General features: G+C 41.6%; 1 protein-coding gene across 1 annotated transcript in view; it reads right to left on the bottom strand.

Annotated features, from left to right (window-relative positions):
- Positions 1 to 21,551, bottom strand: part of LOC107837107 (glutamate receptor ionotropic, NMDA 2B-like) — a gene marked incomplete at its 5' end in the record, with an annotated part of 41,045 nt that continues 19,494 nt past the window's right edge. Inside the window, 3 exons of the mRNA XM_016675441.1 lie at positions 1 to 7,524; positions 13,829 to 14,067; positions 20,280 to 20,467. Of these exons, the coding sequence (XP_016530927.1) occupies positions 5,266 to 7,524; positions 13,829 to 14,067; positions 20,280 to 20,467 (2,686 nt within the window). The remainder of the gene's footprint in view (positions 7,525 to 13,828; positions 14,068 to 20,279; positions 20,468 to 21,551) is intronic.

The following is a 21,551-nucleotide window of genomic DNA, read 5'->3' as shown; positions in this document are numbered from 1 at the left end:
CTTTTCTGCCCTCATTCGGGTCGATATTCCTGATAGAAAAGAAAAACACCTTCCACCGTGTTGTAGCCCACGTGCGTGTTAGAGCCACTTCTTCTTCGTGTGTTAACACCGGGGAAAGAGGGGACACAGTGTTTTGCCCTTCGTGAACCAAATATGTTGTGACATGCTCGTTTGCAGAAACCGGAGACTAGGACCAATTTGGCCTTAAGGGGGACTAAAGACTAATGACAAGCCCAACTTAATCTGCTTCACAGCCGGACCTGAGCTGCAGGGGTGAAAATCTGACGGTCGGTATGATTTTTTTTTAACAGTATCAGGTACACCTCTACGTCATAGCCCACAGGACTTAGCTAGCCCTTGCTAGCCACCCTGATGCCTGTAAAACAAGAGCTGATAAATTAACATATTTAGAGTACAATATGAACATTATTTGTTTGGTTGTGCTGTTTATTGCAAATGACTTGAATTATTTCAGTGCCTTGTAGAGGGGGAAAAATGGACCGCTAACAGAGTTTATGTGCACACCGATACATTTTTCACTTTTCAATCAACCCCGTGGACACGAAAGCAGTTAGAGAAAAGAAGGGGGAAAAAAGAAACAGTGGAAAGATGAATTTCTTCTCTCAGGCTGGAGGAGAAGATTACACGGACTTATTGGAATTAGAACCACACAAAATAAGGAGGAGAAAAATCATTTCCGAATGCATGGCGTCTCACATGCGCCCGCTGCAAATTAATAAAGATGGTTCCCTCTCTCTAATGCAGAGGAACACACACAAGACATAAATAAAGAATCAAATGAATGAGAATACGGAGCATTTTAGGGCTTTTCGGCTGTCAAGTAACACAGTTTAGCAACGCGAGTTCAAATAAAGCAGCGGGGGGGAAAAAGCCTGCACAAAATGAGACACGACGGAACAAATGTTTCACCTTTTAATAAGGGGTTGCACAAATGCATTTCAGCCGCACTTTCACGGAGATGACTCTGCACTTCGGCTTGGTTGGTTTCTCCACAATATTTTGCTGAAACTCTCAGCAACATCAACACTGGAAAAACGTCCAGTGTGCCTAAGTGTGTGTGTGTGTGTGTGTAAGTGTAATCTTCCATTACCACAGTGATGTCTATCCCAAACAAAGAGAGGGAGCAGGATAGGCCGGGCCGATGATGGCTCTAAATTCTGTGTGCAATTGCCGTTTAGAGCCCAAGTCCAAAAAAAATGGGCAACAAAAAACACAAACGCCTCGAAAACTTTTAAACAAGAATGGCTGCTTCGAAATGAAGGATCACAATATACTGCTGCCTCTATATGCAAATATCACCTCTGTATACATGTAATATCGTATTATATAAATGTTTAGATAATTGAATCTATGCCGAAAAGCATGGAGAAAGAGCTTATCTTAAAAAGGTAGAGTCTAACACAATCCAAGGGAAACTTAACATAGACTCCTAAAACTAAGCTTTCCCTTTTTTTTAATCACTAAACGTCTACACCTACAGTAAATTATCCTCAGTTTGCAACAATTTAGAGAAAATAATAATAATAATAATAATAATAATAAAAAAATCAGAACTCTTAACATAATCCGTATTGGTAAAACTATTATAATCAAGTAAACATGAGATTTAAAGAAAAAAAAGGTTCAATTATATCACTTATGATTAGTAATATTTGTGTCTTATTCTATATTTTGCATATTTTTATTCAGATTTTTTTTTATTTTATGAGTTTTTATCACAGTTTTATTTCTTAAATTGTAAAACATACTGAAAGTTACATCCTGTCTGTCTGTTTACTGTACAAAGTGAAAAGATTCTTAAATATATATTTATTTACATGAAAAAGATCGAAGTACTAATGCTGACACTGATGCCCAAACCAAAGTCTCTCAGATTCTTAAAGGGGCAGTTCTGAGTTTTTGAAGTGAGGCTCTCTGAAGTTATTACTCACGATAACTGGTCTAGCTGTGACGGAAAAACATCATGTTGCAGTCGGTTTATAGAAAGGTTAAGAAATTATCTGATTTCAGCCAGAAATATGTCTGGAAAACATTCCAATAGATAAAACAAAACACTAGATTAGCAGATCTTACCTGTTTGTGCAGGGGCTGTTGTTTTCTCAGCCAAACAACATGCCAAACAACATGCAACCAATGTAACTGCATATTATTAGCAGCTAGTCTTCCACTAATTTAAGGCTGCTATTATGTTGGTTTATCAAAAGAAATGTATGTTACATGTGTCTAACGCAGATTAAATTAACACATTTTGTGTTATAAAACACCGTTGGTTTGCAAAATAGATTTGTACTGGTTCAAAATGTGTGGCGTCCTATAACCGGATAGAGTATATGAATATGCTGAGTCATCACCTTCTTTTTGTCTGACCATCTTGGGCTTAAAATTCAATGCTCTATAAACAGTCTAAGTACGCCCCCAAGAGGTTAAACATTCCCAAGCTGAAATAATCAAAAAGTAGGTCAGACTGCCCATCCGTTGGAACCACTCCAAGTATTTAGCACGAGTGAATTTTCCAAGCAAACAGAGCCTTTGCATGGTGTCACGTGAAATTAAGTGATGTTATTATCGGATCATTGCCGTGGCATTTTTGTAGCACCTACATTCATTTTGTAGCAGTGGCGCGTATATGTGCTGTTTATGGTGTCTTTAGCTGTAAAGGCTCATGCCATATTTCCGTATGTAGAAAATAGGTAATGCAATCTGGCTTAACTGGTGATGAAACTAGCAGCTGTACTGTCAAATCTGCAGGAAGACTTTGTTGAAACTCTATAGTGTGATTGATGTATAACAACTTTTTCCACTTTTCTCCTTAACTCACTGCAATAACGAATCTTTCTAGTGCAACTAAAGAAACTACTCTTGATAACATCACAGAGCCTCGCTTCAAAAATCGTAACTAACCATTTATTTCTGCGTCAAACCCTTCTTCCTCCTTGCTGAGTTTGGTTCACCTGAACTTTCAAAATGTGTATAAAAATTCCAGAGATCCCAAGTTATTTATTAGGAGTGTCATGGGGGGTGTATGTGGGAGGGAGGGAGGGTGCATCTGATTTAAGGCTAACTCGATCAGTCTCAGTGTTATCCGAGGAGTTAGGGAGTACAGGCTGTTGAAGTAATGAATATTTAACAGCGTGATTAGGGGGGAAAAAGCACTTATTGTTGAATAATGGTCTGGTTCTCTTCAAACGCACAAACACACATATCAACCTATTGCATGAGTGCTTTTATATTGGGGTGTGACATAATTACAAAAATCGTTTAACACACAGTCCGGTAGGTCCTCTCTGTGGCCAGTACTCCTGTGTGAAATCTCTCAGCCCTTGAACTTGTGACACCAACCAATCATAGATCGGACCTTCAAATAACTAATAGAAGCCTCTGAAGTCTGTACATGATGAGTCAACTTGGGGGAGAGAGATCATAAGGCATGTCTACTGAGTGCCCAAACCTACACTGAGTAAAATGTCCTGTGCAATAAATGAGGCCTCTTTAGCTAAAGACTATCTACAACAGTCTGAGTAAAAAAGAAAAAAAACAATCTTTCACAAGACAGCTGCCTTCCCGTTGCCTAGCCAGTTCCTCAACCCTGCCTTTTATCAGCTTCTTCTACAACTTCGTTGTGGCAGGTCTGCATAAGTGACAGTGCATAATGTTGGTTTTACACAATGTCCAAGCAAAGCTTTCTGTGCGAGCCTCCCAGACTGTTGGTGTGATGTGAAGTAATGCTAGCAAGAACCAAGTGACAGGTGTTGTGTAGGATGGATAAAACAGGTGGTCTATAGGCTTCCATTGCTATGAACTGAGACACATCAGCTTATTAGTAACAGTGGGACATCCTGATTACGACTGGTTCATAAAACACCATCCATACCTGACATATGAAATATTTTTACGAAGGTATAAAAGATCTCAAACAGCGTCTTGTATGGAAACCATCATCATCAGTAGCCTGCTGTCGAATTTCTACAGCGGGTTTGGCTCATATGTGACGGCAACACTGGGCAGCCTGAATGAGCGCTGGTCTGTTCTGGTGCAGCTGCGTGTGAAACTGGAGGACACTTCCACTGGAGACCTTTAAGGCACGTCCTTCCTCTCAGTAGCTTCTGGTGAAAACGTTGTTCTTCACAGTAACACGAGTTCAGACTGACAAAAAAGAAAAACTGAAGAAAGAAAAAGAAACTGTGTGTGTTTTGAAGCATGTGCGTGCTTGATTATTAGCAATGTCTTAAAATATCAAGAATTTCCCAGCTCCAAATGTGTCTTTGAAATCCTGGAGCAGATACACGAATGGTCATGGAGTAAAATATTCTACAGAAAACAGAAGAAAAAACAGGAGTAAAAAACTCAGTCTTTCTGGCTTGTTGGTTGAACCAAGAACAACCTTCCTGGCACCACCAGGAGCAAATGGAACACAACTACTACAGATACTTAGAGAATAGTCAAATACTATACCAACAGAATACAAAACAAAATGTCTGGTCTCACAAGCAGAGTTACCATAAACAGCATGAATGTCTTTGTTATTCACAACGTTATTGTTGTTCTTATACCCTGTTTTTCTATAAGAATATCTTATTATCATTCATGATTGTAATTGTCATCAGCAAACAGCTCTTTAGGTGTCAAAGATATGGAGGAGAAGCAGGGCAGAGAAGAAGAGGAGTGGGTAAGGGTTCAGGGAGAGATGTCCAAGACAGGCTGTGTTGTGGCTCTAGCGAATGTGACGACGTCTAATTTCTAAATTGTCACAGGGGCACATGGGCAGTTCTCTCCTGTTGCCGCTCTTGCTGTGGTTCCTCACAAGCACCCAGCAGGAGCCCTCAAACTGTGGCCCCTGTAGAAAACTAAAACAAGGTGATTCTTTGTCAAGATATTAATGTGACTTCTAGCACACTGGGGGCTATGAGGATGGAACTTGTTTAAGTGTAGGGCTTTTGTGAGATTAAAGACAATGTTGATTGATTGTATGTGGATGTAAAAGTAGAGTAGCTTTGGCCATTTTAAGAGAGGTTTAGCATCCTTAACCCCCTAAGGATGTCCTGATTTTTTATTCCTATCTTCATTCTCTATCTTGTACAACAGTCTCTACCTGTTTTGCCTCTGCCACTCATTTGACCCTTCTTTCAGTCATCTCTGTGTCACCATGAACTCAAGCTGCTTTGTGTCTGTATAGTTCTAAGAAATACCCCTGATCTCCAAACTCTTTGAACCTCTGTTGCTCTCCTCCTTCTTCCTCTTTGTCTCTTACACGTCAGACTCAATGCTAGAGAGTTTCTCGTACACATGGCCATTGCTTCCATTGAAGGGACGTGGGGGTCCGACTGCCAACATAGACCCGTGGTGGTTCATCCCACCAAGGCTGAGCTCTTTTGGGAACCGGGGGGGCACGTTGGACATCACCCCAGCTGTGGCAGATGATGGCAGATATGACGTTGCACTCAATTGACTCCTGAAGTCAGCTCTGCTGTTCTGGGCAACTTGTTGTTGCTGCTGCTGTTGCTTTGTCAGGTAATATTGTTTGGCTCCATGCATCAGACACTGGTCATCGCCAAAGGTGGGTATAAAGGGGTTTTGGTTTACCCGGTCAGGATAAAGAGATTTGGATAAAGAGAATGCTGCCCCACCTCCACCTTCCATCAAAGATCTGTCTCTCATGTCTCTCTCTCCGATGGAGCGGCGGTGGAGGCCCTCACCCCCTCTGAACAGTCCGAATGGGGAGCCAGAGCCTTTTTGGCTCTCACCTCCATAAAACAGTGGGTCTCTGTCCCTTTCCCTTTCTGAGCCCCCATGGCGTTCAAATATGTGTGCAAAGGGGCTGTTTTCTTCCATATAGCGTTCTTTCTCCTTCAAACTAACACTCCTTGGTGGGGGCAGCATTCCTCCCATCCCAGGTCCACCCATACCTCCCCCTAAGCCTCCCATCAGACTTCCCATTCCACCTGCTTCCTCTTTCTGAAGGTCAACAAATGTGTCATACGAATGCTGCCGCCTTAGCTGCTTCCCAAATCCTCCACTCTTTCTCCTCTGCTGGGCCTGAGATTGAGCCTGAGGGCCTGCGGCCATACCTGCCACTCCTCCCCCGCCTTTCCCTCCCCCCATTTGTTCCAAGGGGTGATTATTGTCCTCACTGATATCATAGAGGTTTCCTGTCTTTTTACAACCCTCACAGCGCATGCAGGTTGCAGAGCTGGGGCGGCTGCCACCAGCTGAGGACCCACAGCCCATACCACTTGAATACCCACCACCTCCTCCATGAATGGACATCTGCTTGCCCCCACTAGCTCGACAGTTCCTGCACTCCCATTCCCCCCCTGCCAATCCAGACCCTGGCCCACCCTTTGAGTCAGACTTTTTGGGTTTGCTTTTCAGAAAGTCTTCAACTGGCACCAAGGAGGTGCATGTTGGCACTCCTCCATCTCTGTTTCCAGGGCCCTCCGTCAAGTCCACATGCTCCCACTGAGGGACCCCCTCTTTGGGACGAAACTGGTCAAGATAAAAGTCCCGAACACTCTCCTTTTCCCTGAAGAGGTAAGAGTTCCCATTGTTGTTTCCTCCTCCACCCCCTCGTTTGCGTTCAGAGGGCAACAGTGGCGGGGAGGCAGAGCGTTGGCTGTGGTAGTGGTGGTGGCTGATGTGGTAGGGTTTCCTCCTGTAACCCAGCTCAATTTCGTCCAGTTCCCGTCTGGACTTTGCAGAGGCCGGCCTCTTTTTTAAGCTGTCGCGGTACTGTTTGCGCTTCTTGGCATTACCCTCCAAGTTTCCGTATGTTACAGTGTGTGTGGAAATGTCTGAAACATCTGAGCGTATATTTCCATCATCGTCTCCTCTCCCCCCACAGTAGCTAGGTCCCGGAATGTAAGTGGAGCTTGAGGCACCACCTTTAAAGGAGAACTTCCCGTAGATGTCAGGCAGTCCTCCCTTGAAGCTCTGGCCTGAGGGAGGAGTCTGTCCGGACAACAGGTCGAACTTGCTCATGTTCCTGTGGGTCAGAGCAGAGCAAGGTTGGGTGGTGAAAATGGGAGCCACTCCCCCACCCAGGCTGTCACAGTCAAACATGCCACCCTCCAGAGAACTAGCACTGCCCAAACTGTGGGGTCTGTTGGGAGGAGGACCAGTGAGCCCTGGGGTTGAACCATGATGGTGTAGATAGTGATCTTGGTACAAATTGCTGTCCTTGAGATGAAGGTTGCCAAACGTCCTCTCCACTTCACTGATGTAGTCACTAAACATGTTGTCTTCAGGCATGTAAGGAGGTTTGCAGTCGGAATGGCCAGCCAAGCTGCGGCGATGCTCAGAGATGTCATAAACAGATGAGTCTCGACGGATGAAGTCCAGGGCGCTGTGCGGCGAGCCGTTCACCCCTGACAGGGAGGCCATATTCTTGGCAGTGCGTAGGAGGCGCATGATGTTTGAATGGGTGTTGTTCATGGTGGCTGACGGGGAGTTCAATGCAGAGCTGCTCTTCTCTTCGATTTGGACTCCATGTATGCAGCTGTATATTCCCTGTAGAAAAGAGATACGGAGAAGGAGAAGCATTGTTAGTGCTGCACTTTAATGGTAAATGGCCTGTTCTTGTACAGTGCTTTATCAAGTCCAGCTGCTGGAATATGAACCTCAACCTCAAGTCTTTAGAGGCCTCTAAAAAGGTTTTCTTCCAGCACTGCCCTGCTAGCGCCATCCTAAATCTGCTACAGAAGAAGGAAATGCATGTAAAAACTATAATGTAATTTTTCATAGCTAAAACTGCTTCCCATTTATTCTCTTTAAAATATATTTATTTTATCCTATGAGGTATGAGAGTGTCTAAAAGAGAATGAAAGAATTGTATTTTTCTGCCTACTTTGATTCAGATTTTCTGTCTTTTCTGACAGGGATACGCTTCTCTCATTAGCACTCCAGTCACTCCTTAGACACATAGCTGAGGATAACGCAAATGTTAAGTGGCTATTTCTTAAAGTACCAGAAACACTTAAAGAAATATTTCAAGACTGATACTGAAAAAATAAACATGTCAGGCAATAAAAGTTTGGTTATCAACCTAATAAATAAACATTAACTATTGCTTCTACGTTTTATTAGACTGTATAAAAAAAATGCTTAAGACTGCATCCTGACAAATGCTTAGAGTGTAGAGGACAAAAAATTAGAACAATCGTATATTGTGAGTAAATATCTATAAACGAATCTACATTTAACAGGATAAGGGAGAAAATCAAAAGCAATGTGATGCAGCATGTTTGCTGCCGTGAAACAGAGCGCAATTGATCAAACGGCACAACCCTGGAAAGAGAACGAAGCGACTTGATGCTAGGTGATTGATACGGGCGGAGGGATTATAAAACCCTTTCAGATCCACTGGTCAATACCTTCAATCAATGTAATTAGAATCTAGCTCAACTATTTCCTCTGGCAGTTATTAAAACCCTCAGTTTCACAAGCCTCTTGGCGCCTCTGGCAGCAACACAATTCCTACTGTAAGACAAAGGCCACATTAAAGCCGAGCCCCTCAGAGACAGAAAGACAAACGGCTCCATTTGCATTCAGTGATGTACGATACAATATTCAGATAAAAATGGATGTTGAGCGGAGGGCAAACCAGGCGTGACAGATGAGAACCTTAGAGGAGCAGATCAATCGCTAAGACTGATTATTCACAGGAGGTTGATCTGGATAACGAAACGGCAAATGGTCAAAACTCAGCTGATCCGTGGGATCAGAAATCTTTTACTGCTTGGCGTCTTTTCCTCGAGACCCTCGTAGTTCTTCCATAGTTCACACATTTCTGGTGATTGGATTGCTGCAATGGCGCAGAAAAGGCTTTGTTCTAATATTTATTTTACAGGCAGTGGTATTGCTTTAATTTCACAGTCTGTTAATAGCAGGAGCTGTTGGGAAAGTAGGTGAAGCTGGAGAGGCACTTGGAGGAGGAAGACGAAAACAAACCTGTTCACCTGGTTTGATGATATTTTTGGCTTTTTCCACACAGAATCATCTCGTCCTGGTTACTGAATTTGTCATATTTTCCCTCCCAAAAAAAAAAAAGTTCTTAAAATTTACTTTCTGGTCAATTTAACTTTTTCACATTTTGTTACTCTTACAAGATTTACTAAAAACAATTAAATTGGCCTCGTTTCCAAATTCCTCTTGGATAAACCTGTTTTCTCAACATTGAACAGTGACATCGTTGCATAATTTTATTAGATCTATTTTTACTGTTTTTGCCTCCAGCAGTTCATTAGTTTAATCATTTCAACTTTTTCTTAGTAGTTTAGTAGCTTAGTGAGTTTGTTGAATAATGTGTTTGACTGTAAGGTTGAATTTTCATTCTTGTCAAACTCCTGCATATTGTATTTATTCCACAGACATGTAATAACTTGATGTTCTGGACTCATTCCTTCATCTATTGTTATTTTAAAACCAAAATCTTAGCAGGTTATTTATAGTTATTCACAGTGAAACTAGATTCCTATAATGTTGAGGGTAACAAACTGTCTTCAAATATCACCTAAGTAGTAAATAGAGTCCACTTGTGTGAATTTTAATCTTGGCATAAGTGCATTAAAGGCCTAAGAGGTGTGTTAGACAGCATTAGTGGCCATCTGGACAAGCTGCAGAGATCCACAGGTGGGGGAATCTGTCAACAAGACGACTATTAGTCGTACACGCCTGAAAAAGACCAATTTCGAAAGAAAGACATGAAGATGGTCTTTTGGTCAGATGAGACAAAAATTGAGCTTTTTAACCCACATGCAAATCCCCATGCGGAGAGAGTCTAACATTCCACATCAGTCAGAATAAAGTGGAAAACATTTTGGTGGCAGCATCACGCTGAAGAGGGGTTTTCTCAGCAAGGAAGCGGGTCAGAGTTGATGAGGATTTAGCTAAATACAGTACAATCCTACACTGCAAAAAACACTAAACCCTACTGAATATTTTTGTCAAACTTTTAATGCAAACATCTCAGTACATTTGAAATAAGACAAGACTAACTTACAAGTAACTTTCCAGCAAGATATATAAGCTTGTTTTAAGGAAATACTTTGTTAATCTTTATTTTTTTTTTAAAAAAGTACTGGTTCCACTGGCAGATTATTTAACTCATAAGACATTCTTCCTATGTTCTGAGTAAAATAATCTGCCAGAGGAACTTGAACTTTCCCATCAACATTAAAGACTTAAAATAAGCTCCTATATCTCTAACTTAAAGTTACCTTTATGTTAGTTTTGTCTTATTTCAACTCTACAAAGATATTTTACTAGGAACTACACCAAAAATACTTGGTAAGATTTTGTGTTTTTGCAGTGTACAGGATAACACTGCTAGAAATAAAAAAAGCAAAACCTTCATAACCTTCATACTAAAGCACAGATTTACCTTCCAGCAGAACAATGATCCCAAACACAAAACTAAACAGTTATGATGAAACAATAATTATATGATAGAATGGTCCAGTCAAAGTCCTAATCCTGTTGAGAATCAGTGGCAAAATTTGAAAACAGAACATCCCATCCATAGTTACAAAGGCTGAAAAAAAAAATGAGATGTGCAAATCTGGTAGAGACACGCCCTAAAAGACTTTTGCTCTACCTTTACCTCAGGATGACTCTCCTTCCACAACAGATGGAGAACACCATCAGCTGTCCGTGCACGGAGAACATTTCAAGTGATCAGGATGTAGATTGTGTAGCACCTCCTTGTTTATCACGGTCCAAACATTGCGCACGTTTTTGCTGCGACGCACAAATGAACTTCCATATACTTTGTTGTGAGAGTTGTGCAGAGCGCAGCGATTAAAACCTCCGTTACGTTTACAGTTCTGAAGTCATCAGAGGCTTTTTAAATCAATACAACTCATTTGTCTGAGTGTTTTCAGGTGGGACCCGAAGGACCAGGCTAGTCTGAGGAGAGCCGCTCACCAGGCCTGCAGAGGGAGGGAAAACTAAAGCGAGCATGCAGACGTGACTGCGTGACTCACGCCAACCGTAACAGATGTCATTTGTCACGGCGCCGGGCCTAGATGTTAATTGTGGCAATAACAATAAGCTTTATTGGATTAGGCTATGAAATTAAAGAAAACAGAATCTGTCTGAGGAGCAGAACGAGAGCGAGGGGAAAAGAAAGACGGGGAAAATGGAAGAAATGGCTGCAGCTGAGGAGACAATGTTACAGTAAATGAGACATGGACGATGTGACGCTTTGGACGTCGGGTTGTGCTGAGATGTTAGAGAGTCATAACTCCTGTTGATGTTTTCCTGCCCAGTGCTCTAAATGCAAATCACTTCTTTCTATGAGTGTTTGCCCAGAATATTTTATCATACTGAATCATCTCGCTGTAGTCGTGGACACGCACAGCTCATTCATTTTGCCAGGCTGCAGTAGGGATGGGCGTAATTTCTGCCATTAAGGACGATTGCTGAATGTTACACAAAGCTTAATTGGTCTCTGTTCCAGCCACCCATACAAATTGTAATGATGCAATAATAATAATAATAGAAAAGGAAAAAAAAAAACATAAGCGAGCGGCTCGGCTTTGAAAATGAGAAGTCAAATGGCGTTTGAGAGGCAAATGGAAATCAGGGGTTGCTCCACATTTTTCATGAAAAATTCAATACTTTTCCAGATTTGGCTATCCCGGATCCCCGGTAACTTTACGATTGTTTTAAAATATAAATGCCCAAATATTCACTGTGGATTTATGACCGATATGTCTGCTGTAAGCAGACTCAAAGTATGGAAGAGAGACTCCAAGGAACCAAGAAAGTGCAGAAGGAACCAAGGACATCCAAATGGACAGAAAGATGCAATGAAGGAAGAAATGGAGGGAAGACACATGAAAAGAGAGAAGTAAAACAGAGGAACAAGAAAAAATGGCAAGTATGGAAAAAGGAGGATTCAACACAGGAAAAGCAGAAGGAAAAAAGTAAGGATACAAGGAAGGAAGGAAAGAATGAATGAATCAACTTCAGAAGTAAATAAAGAGCAAAAGACAAAAGAACAGAACGATCCAACAAAACAAGGGAGGTTAAAGAGACACAAAGAAGCCTGCAATCAAGAAGGAAGGAAGGATGCAAAGACGAAAGGAATGATAGACACAAGGGAGGTATAGAGGGAGGAGGGAACATAAAGGATAAGTAGGTAAGAACAGAGACAAATATGCATGAAAGTACCGACATATTAGGAAGGACAGAAGTGAGGACATTTTGTCAGCTAATAAAGTCTGGAAATACAAACATTTTTCCATTTCAGACCAAAAACAAAAACAATAATGAAGCTCTGTTATTCCAGACTGCATAGGAGCGCTGGTAAACAGACACGGTTACGCACAAACAGACATTAACAAAATAAAACGACCATTATGGAGATAGTAATGAAAGCTGGGCACTCAAGCATGATCAGAGAGCGTGGAGGCGATTTTAGCTTTGCTTTCTGGCTGCACAGCTCCATCAAGGTAACGGAGGGAGAAAGAGAGAGAGAGAGAGAGAGAGAGAGAGAGAGAGAGAGAGAGAGAGCAGTAACATGTGGCTCCTCTGCTGTAAATTAGCCACGTGGTTCAGCCTGCACAGGTTCACCTTCAGAGGCATGCAGTGAATTACACCATAGCCAAGTCAAAACAATCGGGATGCAAATCCAACACCTTGAGGTGACTTTGGTCTCCCGGGACGCGGTAATCTACCCTCACTGGTTCAGAGGCTGATTTTTTTTTTCTTCCTTGAGTGAATTATTGATTTCAGCTCAGCATTTTGTAAATGTTTACCTCACGGGCTCCAGGAACATGAATCACAACAAAAACTACAGAGGAGAGATTATTGTTTTCTGTAAGCGACGAAAGGGAACGTCTGCCAACTTGTGGCCGTCAGAAAATGGAAAATAAATACAGCGCCTTAAAAAAAACATTTAATTCGTTTGTACTTTTCTATATTTGGTAACTGTAAAGGGAAAGGAAAAAGAAACAATTTTGTAAAATGTAAAAAAAAATTGTATTGAATGTATTCCAACTTTTTACAGCAGGAAGTCTTTAGACTGAAACTGTTATCCATTTCAGATCGAACAGAGTGTCGGTGAACATCAATTTTCAAGGGTTGACAAAGATCCTTAACTAGATTTAAGCCTGCACTTTGACTAGGCCATTCAATCATATGTATATGCCTTGACCCTTCCAAACAAGGGTCAGTGGAACAATTTCAGGAACTATTTGTTACAGGAAGTAAATAATTACTGAAAAAAATGCTTTTGAATTCAAAGTTTAATGTTTTAAAATGATGCTATCAGTGTCTTTAGTGCATGATATTTAATATATAAGGACATGATTTGTGGAAACCACTCAACTCGTCTGGACCATCTTGCACTGTAAAAAAAGAAAAAAAGTACATTTCTACAGTAAATCACCGGCTGCTGTTGTTGCCAGAACTCCACCATAAAATTTGAGGTAAAACATTTCTTTCTTTCTTTTTCTTTCTTCCAGCGTTAGATGGCACTTTCATTGTTGATTTTGTGGTAAAAATGACGCTGGAGTCGATGCTTTACTAAAAAAGGAAATACTTAAACTTACAGGAAAAAAATGTGAATCCCTAACATGAACATGAACCTATAAAGTTAATGTACAAATATAAAATGTACATTCATTTATTTGTGGAAACTTTACGTTGAATCAAACAGCTTTAAATTGTTTAATGAATTTTTCCTGCCACAATCTGCCATTAAATATGCAGATTTTATTTTTTTTTTTTACAGTGTGTATTGGGGATGTCGTGCAGTCCTCGACCCCCCTGGGCCCCCCAACCCCTTTTCCCATCCGTGGCCTCTCACCCTGCTGACGCTGAAGACGAAGCCGGGCTGGCCGGAGCAGACGCCCATGAAGCAGAAGCGCAGCTGCCAGTAGAACCAGTGCTCGCAGATGAAGGTGATGAGGGAGAGAGCCATGGCGGCGCCCAGCATGTAGAAGACCCCGGCCATGTTGTCCACGTCCAGCTGGCTGGACATTACCTCGTTCTTCTCGTGGTGGCAGATCCCCGTCAACCACAGGGACTCCAGCTCCTCCATCTCACCTGGAGGAGGGGGAATGACATTGTAGAGAGGGAATATTAGGGGAAGGACGAAGGCAGGGAGAAGGTGAGGACTGCAACAGATGGTATGACGGGAGAAGGAAACGGGGAGAGATGGATGAGGGGGGAGAGGGAAAGGCATAAGGAGTTGATGGAGCACTAAAACAGGCAGTAGAGGCGTACAGTGAAAGGCTGGGAAGTGGTGGAAAATGGACATAAAACACACCGCTGAGAGGATGGATGTGACGTCGTAAAGAATTGGCGTGGGACGGCCTGAGACGTGGAAGTGATGACGCAGCAGATGAAACGAGGGTTTAATAAACGGTTTGAGGGTTTGCGGGGGACGAGGGCAGTGGCCTTCACAGCACGACCGGCCAGCAGAAACACACACATACACACATCGATGACATCAAACGCTTCGGTCTCAGCATATGTTCGTAAGGTGCGTTTGATGCCGCTCCGTCAGCTCACGGTCCCCTTTGTGGGTCACCTTCTGTTTTATCACAAGCTGCTCTCAATCAGAGCGGAGAGAGGCATGGCGGGAATCGCTTAATTAATCATACAGTCAGCGGCGGTGGCTGCACCGTCAGGAGAAAGCAGAGATACAGAAAACACAACTCCTCTGTGGGTCTGTCGACGGATTCAAAGACTCCTGGAGACAATTAGAGATTACTTTTGTTTTAATTTTCTCATTCTGAAAGTGTAATTATGTTTAAAAATATGGATTTTCCTGATAATCTCTTCACAGTGCTACAGTGCATTTCCAGGTTGAGCTCTGTAAAAGATGATGGAAAAATGTAACAGTTTCTGTCTGTCCAAACAAAAAAAAAGCATCTTTTTTTCAGGGTTTCCTGCTTTTAAGTAGAGCTGGAAGTAAGTCGAGATGCAGGAAGTATAAAAAGGAAGCTGTGCATTCGATGCTTCACATCTTGTAAATAAATTGTCTGGATTCCTGATGGACGCAGAGGGAAACGGGAAGTTCGGTGATATGGTGTGAAAACCTCTCTCTCTTTTTCACTGATAAAACCTAAGAGATGTTTTGAACAGTAGGATAAAAGGTGATATGCATTAAGGGAGGTAGTTTTTTTGAATGCACAGATTTAACTGGGTACAGTGGGCAGTGGGAGGGACAGAGGAAAAACTTTACTCTCTCAAGAGTGAGAGTTGGCAACCCTGATTCGTTGGCGTAACAAGATTGTGTAGCAAAGGATTTCATGATATTAAAAAAGTAAACTAAAGTCCGTCTTGTGTAGCCAAATAAGAAAGTAAGTCATTCTCGACCTGCTCTGATAGTAAATACAGTTCTCTAAATGCAATTTATTTGTGGGAATACTAAGACTAGCTAAAAACGTTGAAGTCAGTATATGATTCGTACCGTAATTTCCGCACTGCCACTACTTTGAACACTGCGACATAAGTAATGTACAAGTTTATACCAAAAAGGCTGGAGTGACCAGGAGGACGGCACAAGTTAAAGGACAAATTCACCACCAGATGTAGACTGCCATCAGTCTTTTTTTGTTAAATACTGAGACTGATCAAACTTGAACTGGACGAATCAATACACAGAGTATTTAAAGTTTCAGACTAAGCCTGCTGCAATAAATCAATTAATCGCGTGACAAATTAAAATGTGCTCAGTAATTTCCATTTGCATGACTGTTCATTTTTCTTTCTACCAGACTGGATGACAAAAGTCTTCAGTCTGGGCCATTGGTCTCCACAAGCTCCTTTTTTAAAAGGCAATTCTGTTCACAGAGACTTCATAATTAATTTGATTCATTGTTCATTTAATTCTTTAAATGTCTTCCAGTTCCAGTGTTAAATGTTCGTTAGAAATTAAAGTTTATTGATCTTTGACAGGCGCACTTGCATTATTATATCCATTACTTTTGTATCACTTGAAAATGGTCTCGAAACAACAATATTATCATTTATCCCAATACCATTTGGGATAATGTATCGTCCAGCAGATTCTGTTGTTCTGACTGGCCTATTTCAAGCTGATCAAACCTTTTTCCAATGAGAACATAAAGAGCATCTTCAACAATAATTTGGGCATTAGAACCACTTCAGATTTAGACAAACATAATAAAACACTAAATGAACTTCTGATGTTATGCAGCAAGTCTTGGTTGATCAGAAAAAGGTCAAGCCACGTGAAAACTTTCTATTTTATAGAAAAAAACTGGAATTAAACGTGTGGTTTCTGTTTTTGTAGCACAGCTCTTGTATATAAGTTTTGCTCCTGCCTGCGTCAAGCAACCCACACACTCCCTCCACAGCGAACCACGGGGCTTTCCGCGTGAGCCGGATCCCTTTCTAGGCCACGAGGAGCCGAGTGGACGGCGAGGCGTGGCAAAGTGACATTGAAATCCTCAGAGGTTGTGAGATAAGGGCCACTCGGTTCCTGCAGTGGCACGGGATGGAGGGGGAGTGTTACAGCGAGCCGACCCATATTCACGTACAAACATACACAAGTGACTCAAAAGTTGGGACGAATGTAGCTCGATCAGAAACTGTCGGTACCGGTGATAAGTAAGAATCGATAAATGGAGAACACTTATCCTCTTTGAACGTAGGCTGACGAAAATACAGAATCTCGACACTTTCTCACTCATCTCACACATGTCGGCTCACTTTCAGAGGGCTGACCCATATTCACGTGTGTGCCTTCACACATGCACTCTCACACAGCACCCAGTGTTGAAATACACCAGGAGCTATGCTGGCACCCCTAACTGGGACACAATGAAGCGGGCCTCCGGACGGCCCTCGTTTCAGGAGGCTCACAATGTGCTGGAGCGCGTCCAGCACAGTTGGCTCCGAGACGCGAGAAAACCTCCAGACACATTAAACTTCTCTTACATTTTCCGTTCTGCGTTTAATTGCGTATCAAGAAGGGTCAGCCTAATTATACAGAGGGTGCAGCTGCTGAGTTTGGCATGGGCTGGCTTTCAGTACGACAAGGTCTGAAAATGTTTCAAACCAACTTAAAAGGGCATTATAATGTAAAAGTCGACTTCCTTGACCTTTACATCATGTTGTAATGTTATTCCCTCATCAAACACATGCCAGGAGTGTCGCTTTGGTTCTCTCATGCATGTTTGAGAAATCTTTTAATCTCCATGGCAACCATTCGGCTGTCCAAAACGCCTGGTTGGACCTAGCCCCACCTTCGAGACGGACCTACAGTTTCCATGCGTCCACCTCTCCCCTTGACTCCACCCACTCAGCTCCTTCAGACTAGCCAGCAGCAATTAGCAACCACCAGGTGGAGCTGAGCATCAGCTGAGCTCATTATACGAGCTGCTTCTCAGTGCAACGCTGGTAAAAATGTTGAAGGGTTAATAGAGTCTGTGATTACTTCCTGTAGGCGGAGCTTCAGAAAGAGCAGGAGTTTCTTAAAGACACAGAGGCCCAATTTCAAGGTGTTTAATTACAAAGTCAAATTTATTTTAAGTCATATTTGATTCATACAGCATTTTTATAACAACTGAAGTTACCATAGTTACTTGATCGTGCTGTAAAATGACACTATATACCTGGAAAACACATAATACTGCCGTTTAAGAATGTCTGTCAGACCGTTCCTACTGTTTAAACTCTTTTTAGTCAGATGTCAGAAATGCCAACATAGTTTTCTCCAGATGTTCAAACTGGTTCACCTGGCCAATCGACACACAAATTCTATTTCATGTAAAGATGCATTATTATAAAAAAAATTGTTGCAATTTAATCAATGAAAAGCAGAAAAATGCCAAATATTTGGCCTAATAAGCACAAGAGAACAGCAAAGATTGATGAGAATTTTATCAAACAAATGATTTAAACTTAAAGATACCATCATAACAGATAAAATATGTACAGTATTATTTTACTAGAACTTTGTGGACCTTCTTTATGAAAATGATTAGCTGTACTCGACTGCTTCAATCTGTACAAAGAGCGACTTTCAGACGACATTTAATCGCCACTTGTAGACACCCAATAATACTGAAGTTGGAGCTGGAATAAAGCAGCGTTTCAAAAGCAGAAACCCTGGAGAGTTTGGGCGAAGTCTTATAAAGGCCAAGCGCCATCATAAAGCCGAGGATCCCCACGGCGGAGCTAAATCACAGGTTGCATTAAAGCTCGGCCTTATCTCTCCTTGTCTGAATCTACTTTACATTTAAGTTGCAAAGCCAATCAGAGACCAGTTCCTTAGAAAAGCCAGATTTATTTTCTCCTACATGCTAATCAGACGGATAAAAGCTTAAAACATGATAACTGATTGTCCTGGAAACGTCGTCGTTGCACCCGTAAGGCACTGTGCTTTACAGAAATACAGCAGTGAATTCAGAAATGGAGACCAAAAATAAAGAGACCTAAAGTGTGTTGAAAAAACGCCGCCTGGCTTTGAGTCTCTTCCGCTTTATGTATCCGTTCCCTACAGGGTTAAAGGGAAAGCAGCTCAAACCGTTTTCCTGTGTGAAGCACTGATTGATGTGAGCACAGTGAACAAAAACCTCTAAACTTTGAAACCTCAGAGGACTTTCTGTGACATTCTCTGGCTTTTTTTTTCTTTAAAGAAAAGCAATAACAATGGAAAATTAAAATACACATCTGAAGATGATTGGAAATATATTTAAAAAAAAAACTAATTATCTGAACACAGTTGTCCATCCTTAAAGGTCTACACATGGGTAGCTGCCAGTAGACATGACAGGCTGACATTTGTTGATTAGCTGCTGAATGGAGCAACAGCGTGAATGCAGATTCGTTAAAGGGGTAGCACACGGACAAGAGCAGTCAGCTTGATTTACGTCTAAAGAATCTGCATTTTCATTGACAGGGGAGTTCAGCTATAAGTACAGAAAAACTAGAAGACACTTTTTCAGCTCTAAGCCTTAAAAACAAGAGTTTCACTCATCAATCTGGCTTCAACTGAGTCAACTTTAGTCTCTTTGTCATTTCGTTGCATGTTGTCTGCTTGAAGAACCCTACAGTCACTCTACATATCGAGTCTACAAATTATTATTTTACTGTCATTTGAAGACAAGAGTAGTAGCAAAATAAGGCTTTTACATCCCCATCGTCCACATTTAAAACTGTAGGATACTTAGTTTTGTCATCAAATATATTTTTCTGGACATGTTGAAAAATTCCACCACCCCCATAAGCGCCACAGCTCTTATTCAAAATGGCAGCATGTTTGACACAATAGAAAACAGTGTGACAGCAGCTTTACACCTCTTAACAAAACCTTTAGTTTTTGACCAATGTGATATTTCTGAGTTTTCAGGTGTTTTTCTTGACAAACAGAAACAGAGCTATTTTTGTTCCTCTGCCGGATGACATGTTGTCTTGGATCAGATATTTTCTCTGAATCTTTCACCAGAGATTGACGGCTTTAAGGCTCCTGACTTCAAACAGTCATGACGTCCTTTCAGAGCCGAGCTCTGTTTAGTTTTAGCTAAATGGATCAAAATCAATTTGATGAAACGTCAACTTTCTTGGAGGCAGCAATTTCGATCACACTGGAAAAAACTAAATGTAGAAGGATTCAATGTTGTTGCTTTAAAAGTTGATGCAGATTTTCCAGTATTTTTAGTCAACCTGAATATTGTCTGTATGTCTTCTGCTGTATATCTTCGCTACTTTCTGCTATCGACCTCCTTCAGCTTCTTTTAAATCTGATTATTACATTATTAGACGAGTAGAAGCTAGCTTATGCATGCAGCGGTTAGCATGGAGCAGAGAAACAGCATTGCATGGTTCATTATTGTTCTGATTTTTGCATTTTTCTTTGCAACAAGACCATTAAAATGATCTTCTTAGTGACTTTAAACACCTTTTTCTGTTGATGTTAGCAGATTTATCCCTACAATAGATTTGCAGCCAACTTGTCAATATGCTCTTCTTCCAATTTCTTCCTCCATCAAGCTGTACTTCTGCGGTGTCTTCATGCGCCCAGCTACAAGCTGTCCCCTAACGAGGACAGTGTTATCAGCGTTAAAACAGATAACGTGTGGGCTTCATCCTTTCCCGCTCGCGTCAAGGTTGTTGAGAATTTGTGATCAGTTAAAATATGGTCGCATATCTGATGCGTTCGCGCACTACTAAACCGCTAATCACATCAGTGAAGCCTTCCTGCGCGATGGAATTGCGGGGAGCGCTAAGCCGAGCGGCATCTATGAATAAAAACGGCGCAGGAAGCGGCGAGCTGCGCTCACCGTCGCCAAAAAGCTGCAGGATGGCCAGGTCCACGTGTCTCTTCCACCCAGACTCCTTCTGGATGGCGATGCCGTATCCCGTGGTGGCGAAGATGTAGCCGCTGCCAATAGTCACCAGCTTGCAGCCCTCGTCTCTGCCAGCCATGTAGTTCAGGACGGCGGCGTCATAAATGAAGGCATCCAGTTTGCTGAGGGAAAGAGGGGAAAGAGACGGAGAGAACGGCAGGGAGAGAGACAGATAGGTTGCAATTAATTAGCACTTAGAAGTCAGACGGCTGCAGCTACAACACTCCAATTAACCTGCTAAATAGCACTAAGCCGCCGATAAGAGTAATAGACTTTCACTTGCTTTTGCCAGTGGCTGAGGCTGGCATGCAGGCTGGCAAAAACGAACGCACGGTGGAAACTGGAGAGGGGGAGTGAAGGTATTATTAAGGTCATATTCCAGTCCTATTCATGTTTAAACACAGTAACAAAGGAAAGGATTTTTTTTGTCATTTCTACTGTTTGGCAATGAGCTTCTTGTTTCTTTCGCAAGAGCAAGTTGAGAGTTCACAGAAAAAACTAAGACATGTTAATTCAGGCGAGGTGTTGAAAAAAGATCTTTTAAAAACGCATCAAATGCTGGTTTTCAACGCCATTCGGTAATTAATATTTCCATTGGATCGTTACGCTGCAAGTACAGCCTGCCCTCATCTAGTTCACTTTTCTTCTGTCCTGTATATTCTTATATTTTACTGTGGTAAAAAAAATGCTGCTCTCTCTCTAAAATGCTTTTTTTTTTAAAGATCCAGATTTGTGTAAGAGTGCCGTAATTTATCAAAACGTTTTCTTCCATCTCTTCTGGAACTACATACTAATATCTGGACCCTTTGACCCTGGATTAAATTCCTGTAACATCCAAGTAAAAATAAGCAGGTATAGACACAAATGTATCAACAGCTTTGATGATAAAAAGTCTTTAGCTTCAAAAATCTTTGTCACACTTGTGTTTCGATGGAGCGTAAAATCATTTAAATAGCGCTCCAGAATCAATGTATTTTGCGGCAATGACCCATAATCATACATAATCTCATAATATGCAGATGTTCAACTGATGTCAAGCATTTGACATCAGCATGTCAAATGCTTGAAGTGGCTCCAACAGCACAGCAGTCCGACTTACTTCCTCTTCAACATAATTCATCTAATAATTGCTTTACCGCTCCAGAGCAGTCATAGACTTTGTGTAAGGTGTTAAACTTTCAACTTGATGTTTCACTAAACTATATA

This window comes from Poecilia formosa, unplaced genomic scaffold (assembly GCF_000485575.1).
Source record: "Poecilia formosa unplaced genomic scaffold, Poecilia_formosa-5.1.2 Scaffold114, whole genome shotgun sequence".
NCBI classification, from domain to species: Eukaryota; Metazoa; Chordata; class Actinopteri; order Cyprinodontiformes; family Poeciliidae; genus Poecilia; species Poecilia formosa.
Note: the sequence above shows the minus strand (reverse complement) of the source record. Positions and strands in the feature narration are given on the sequence as shown.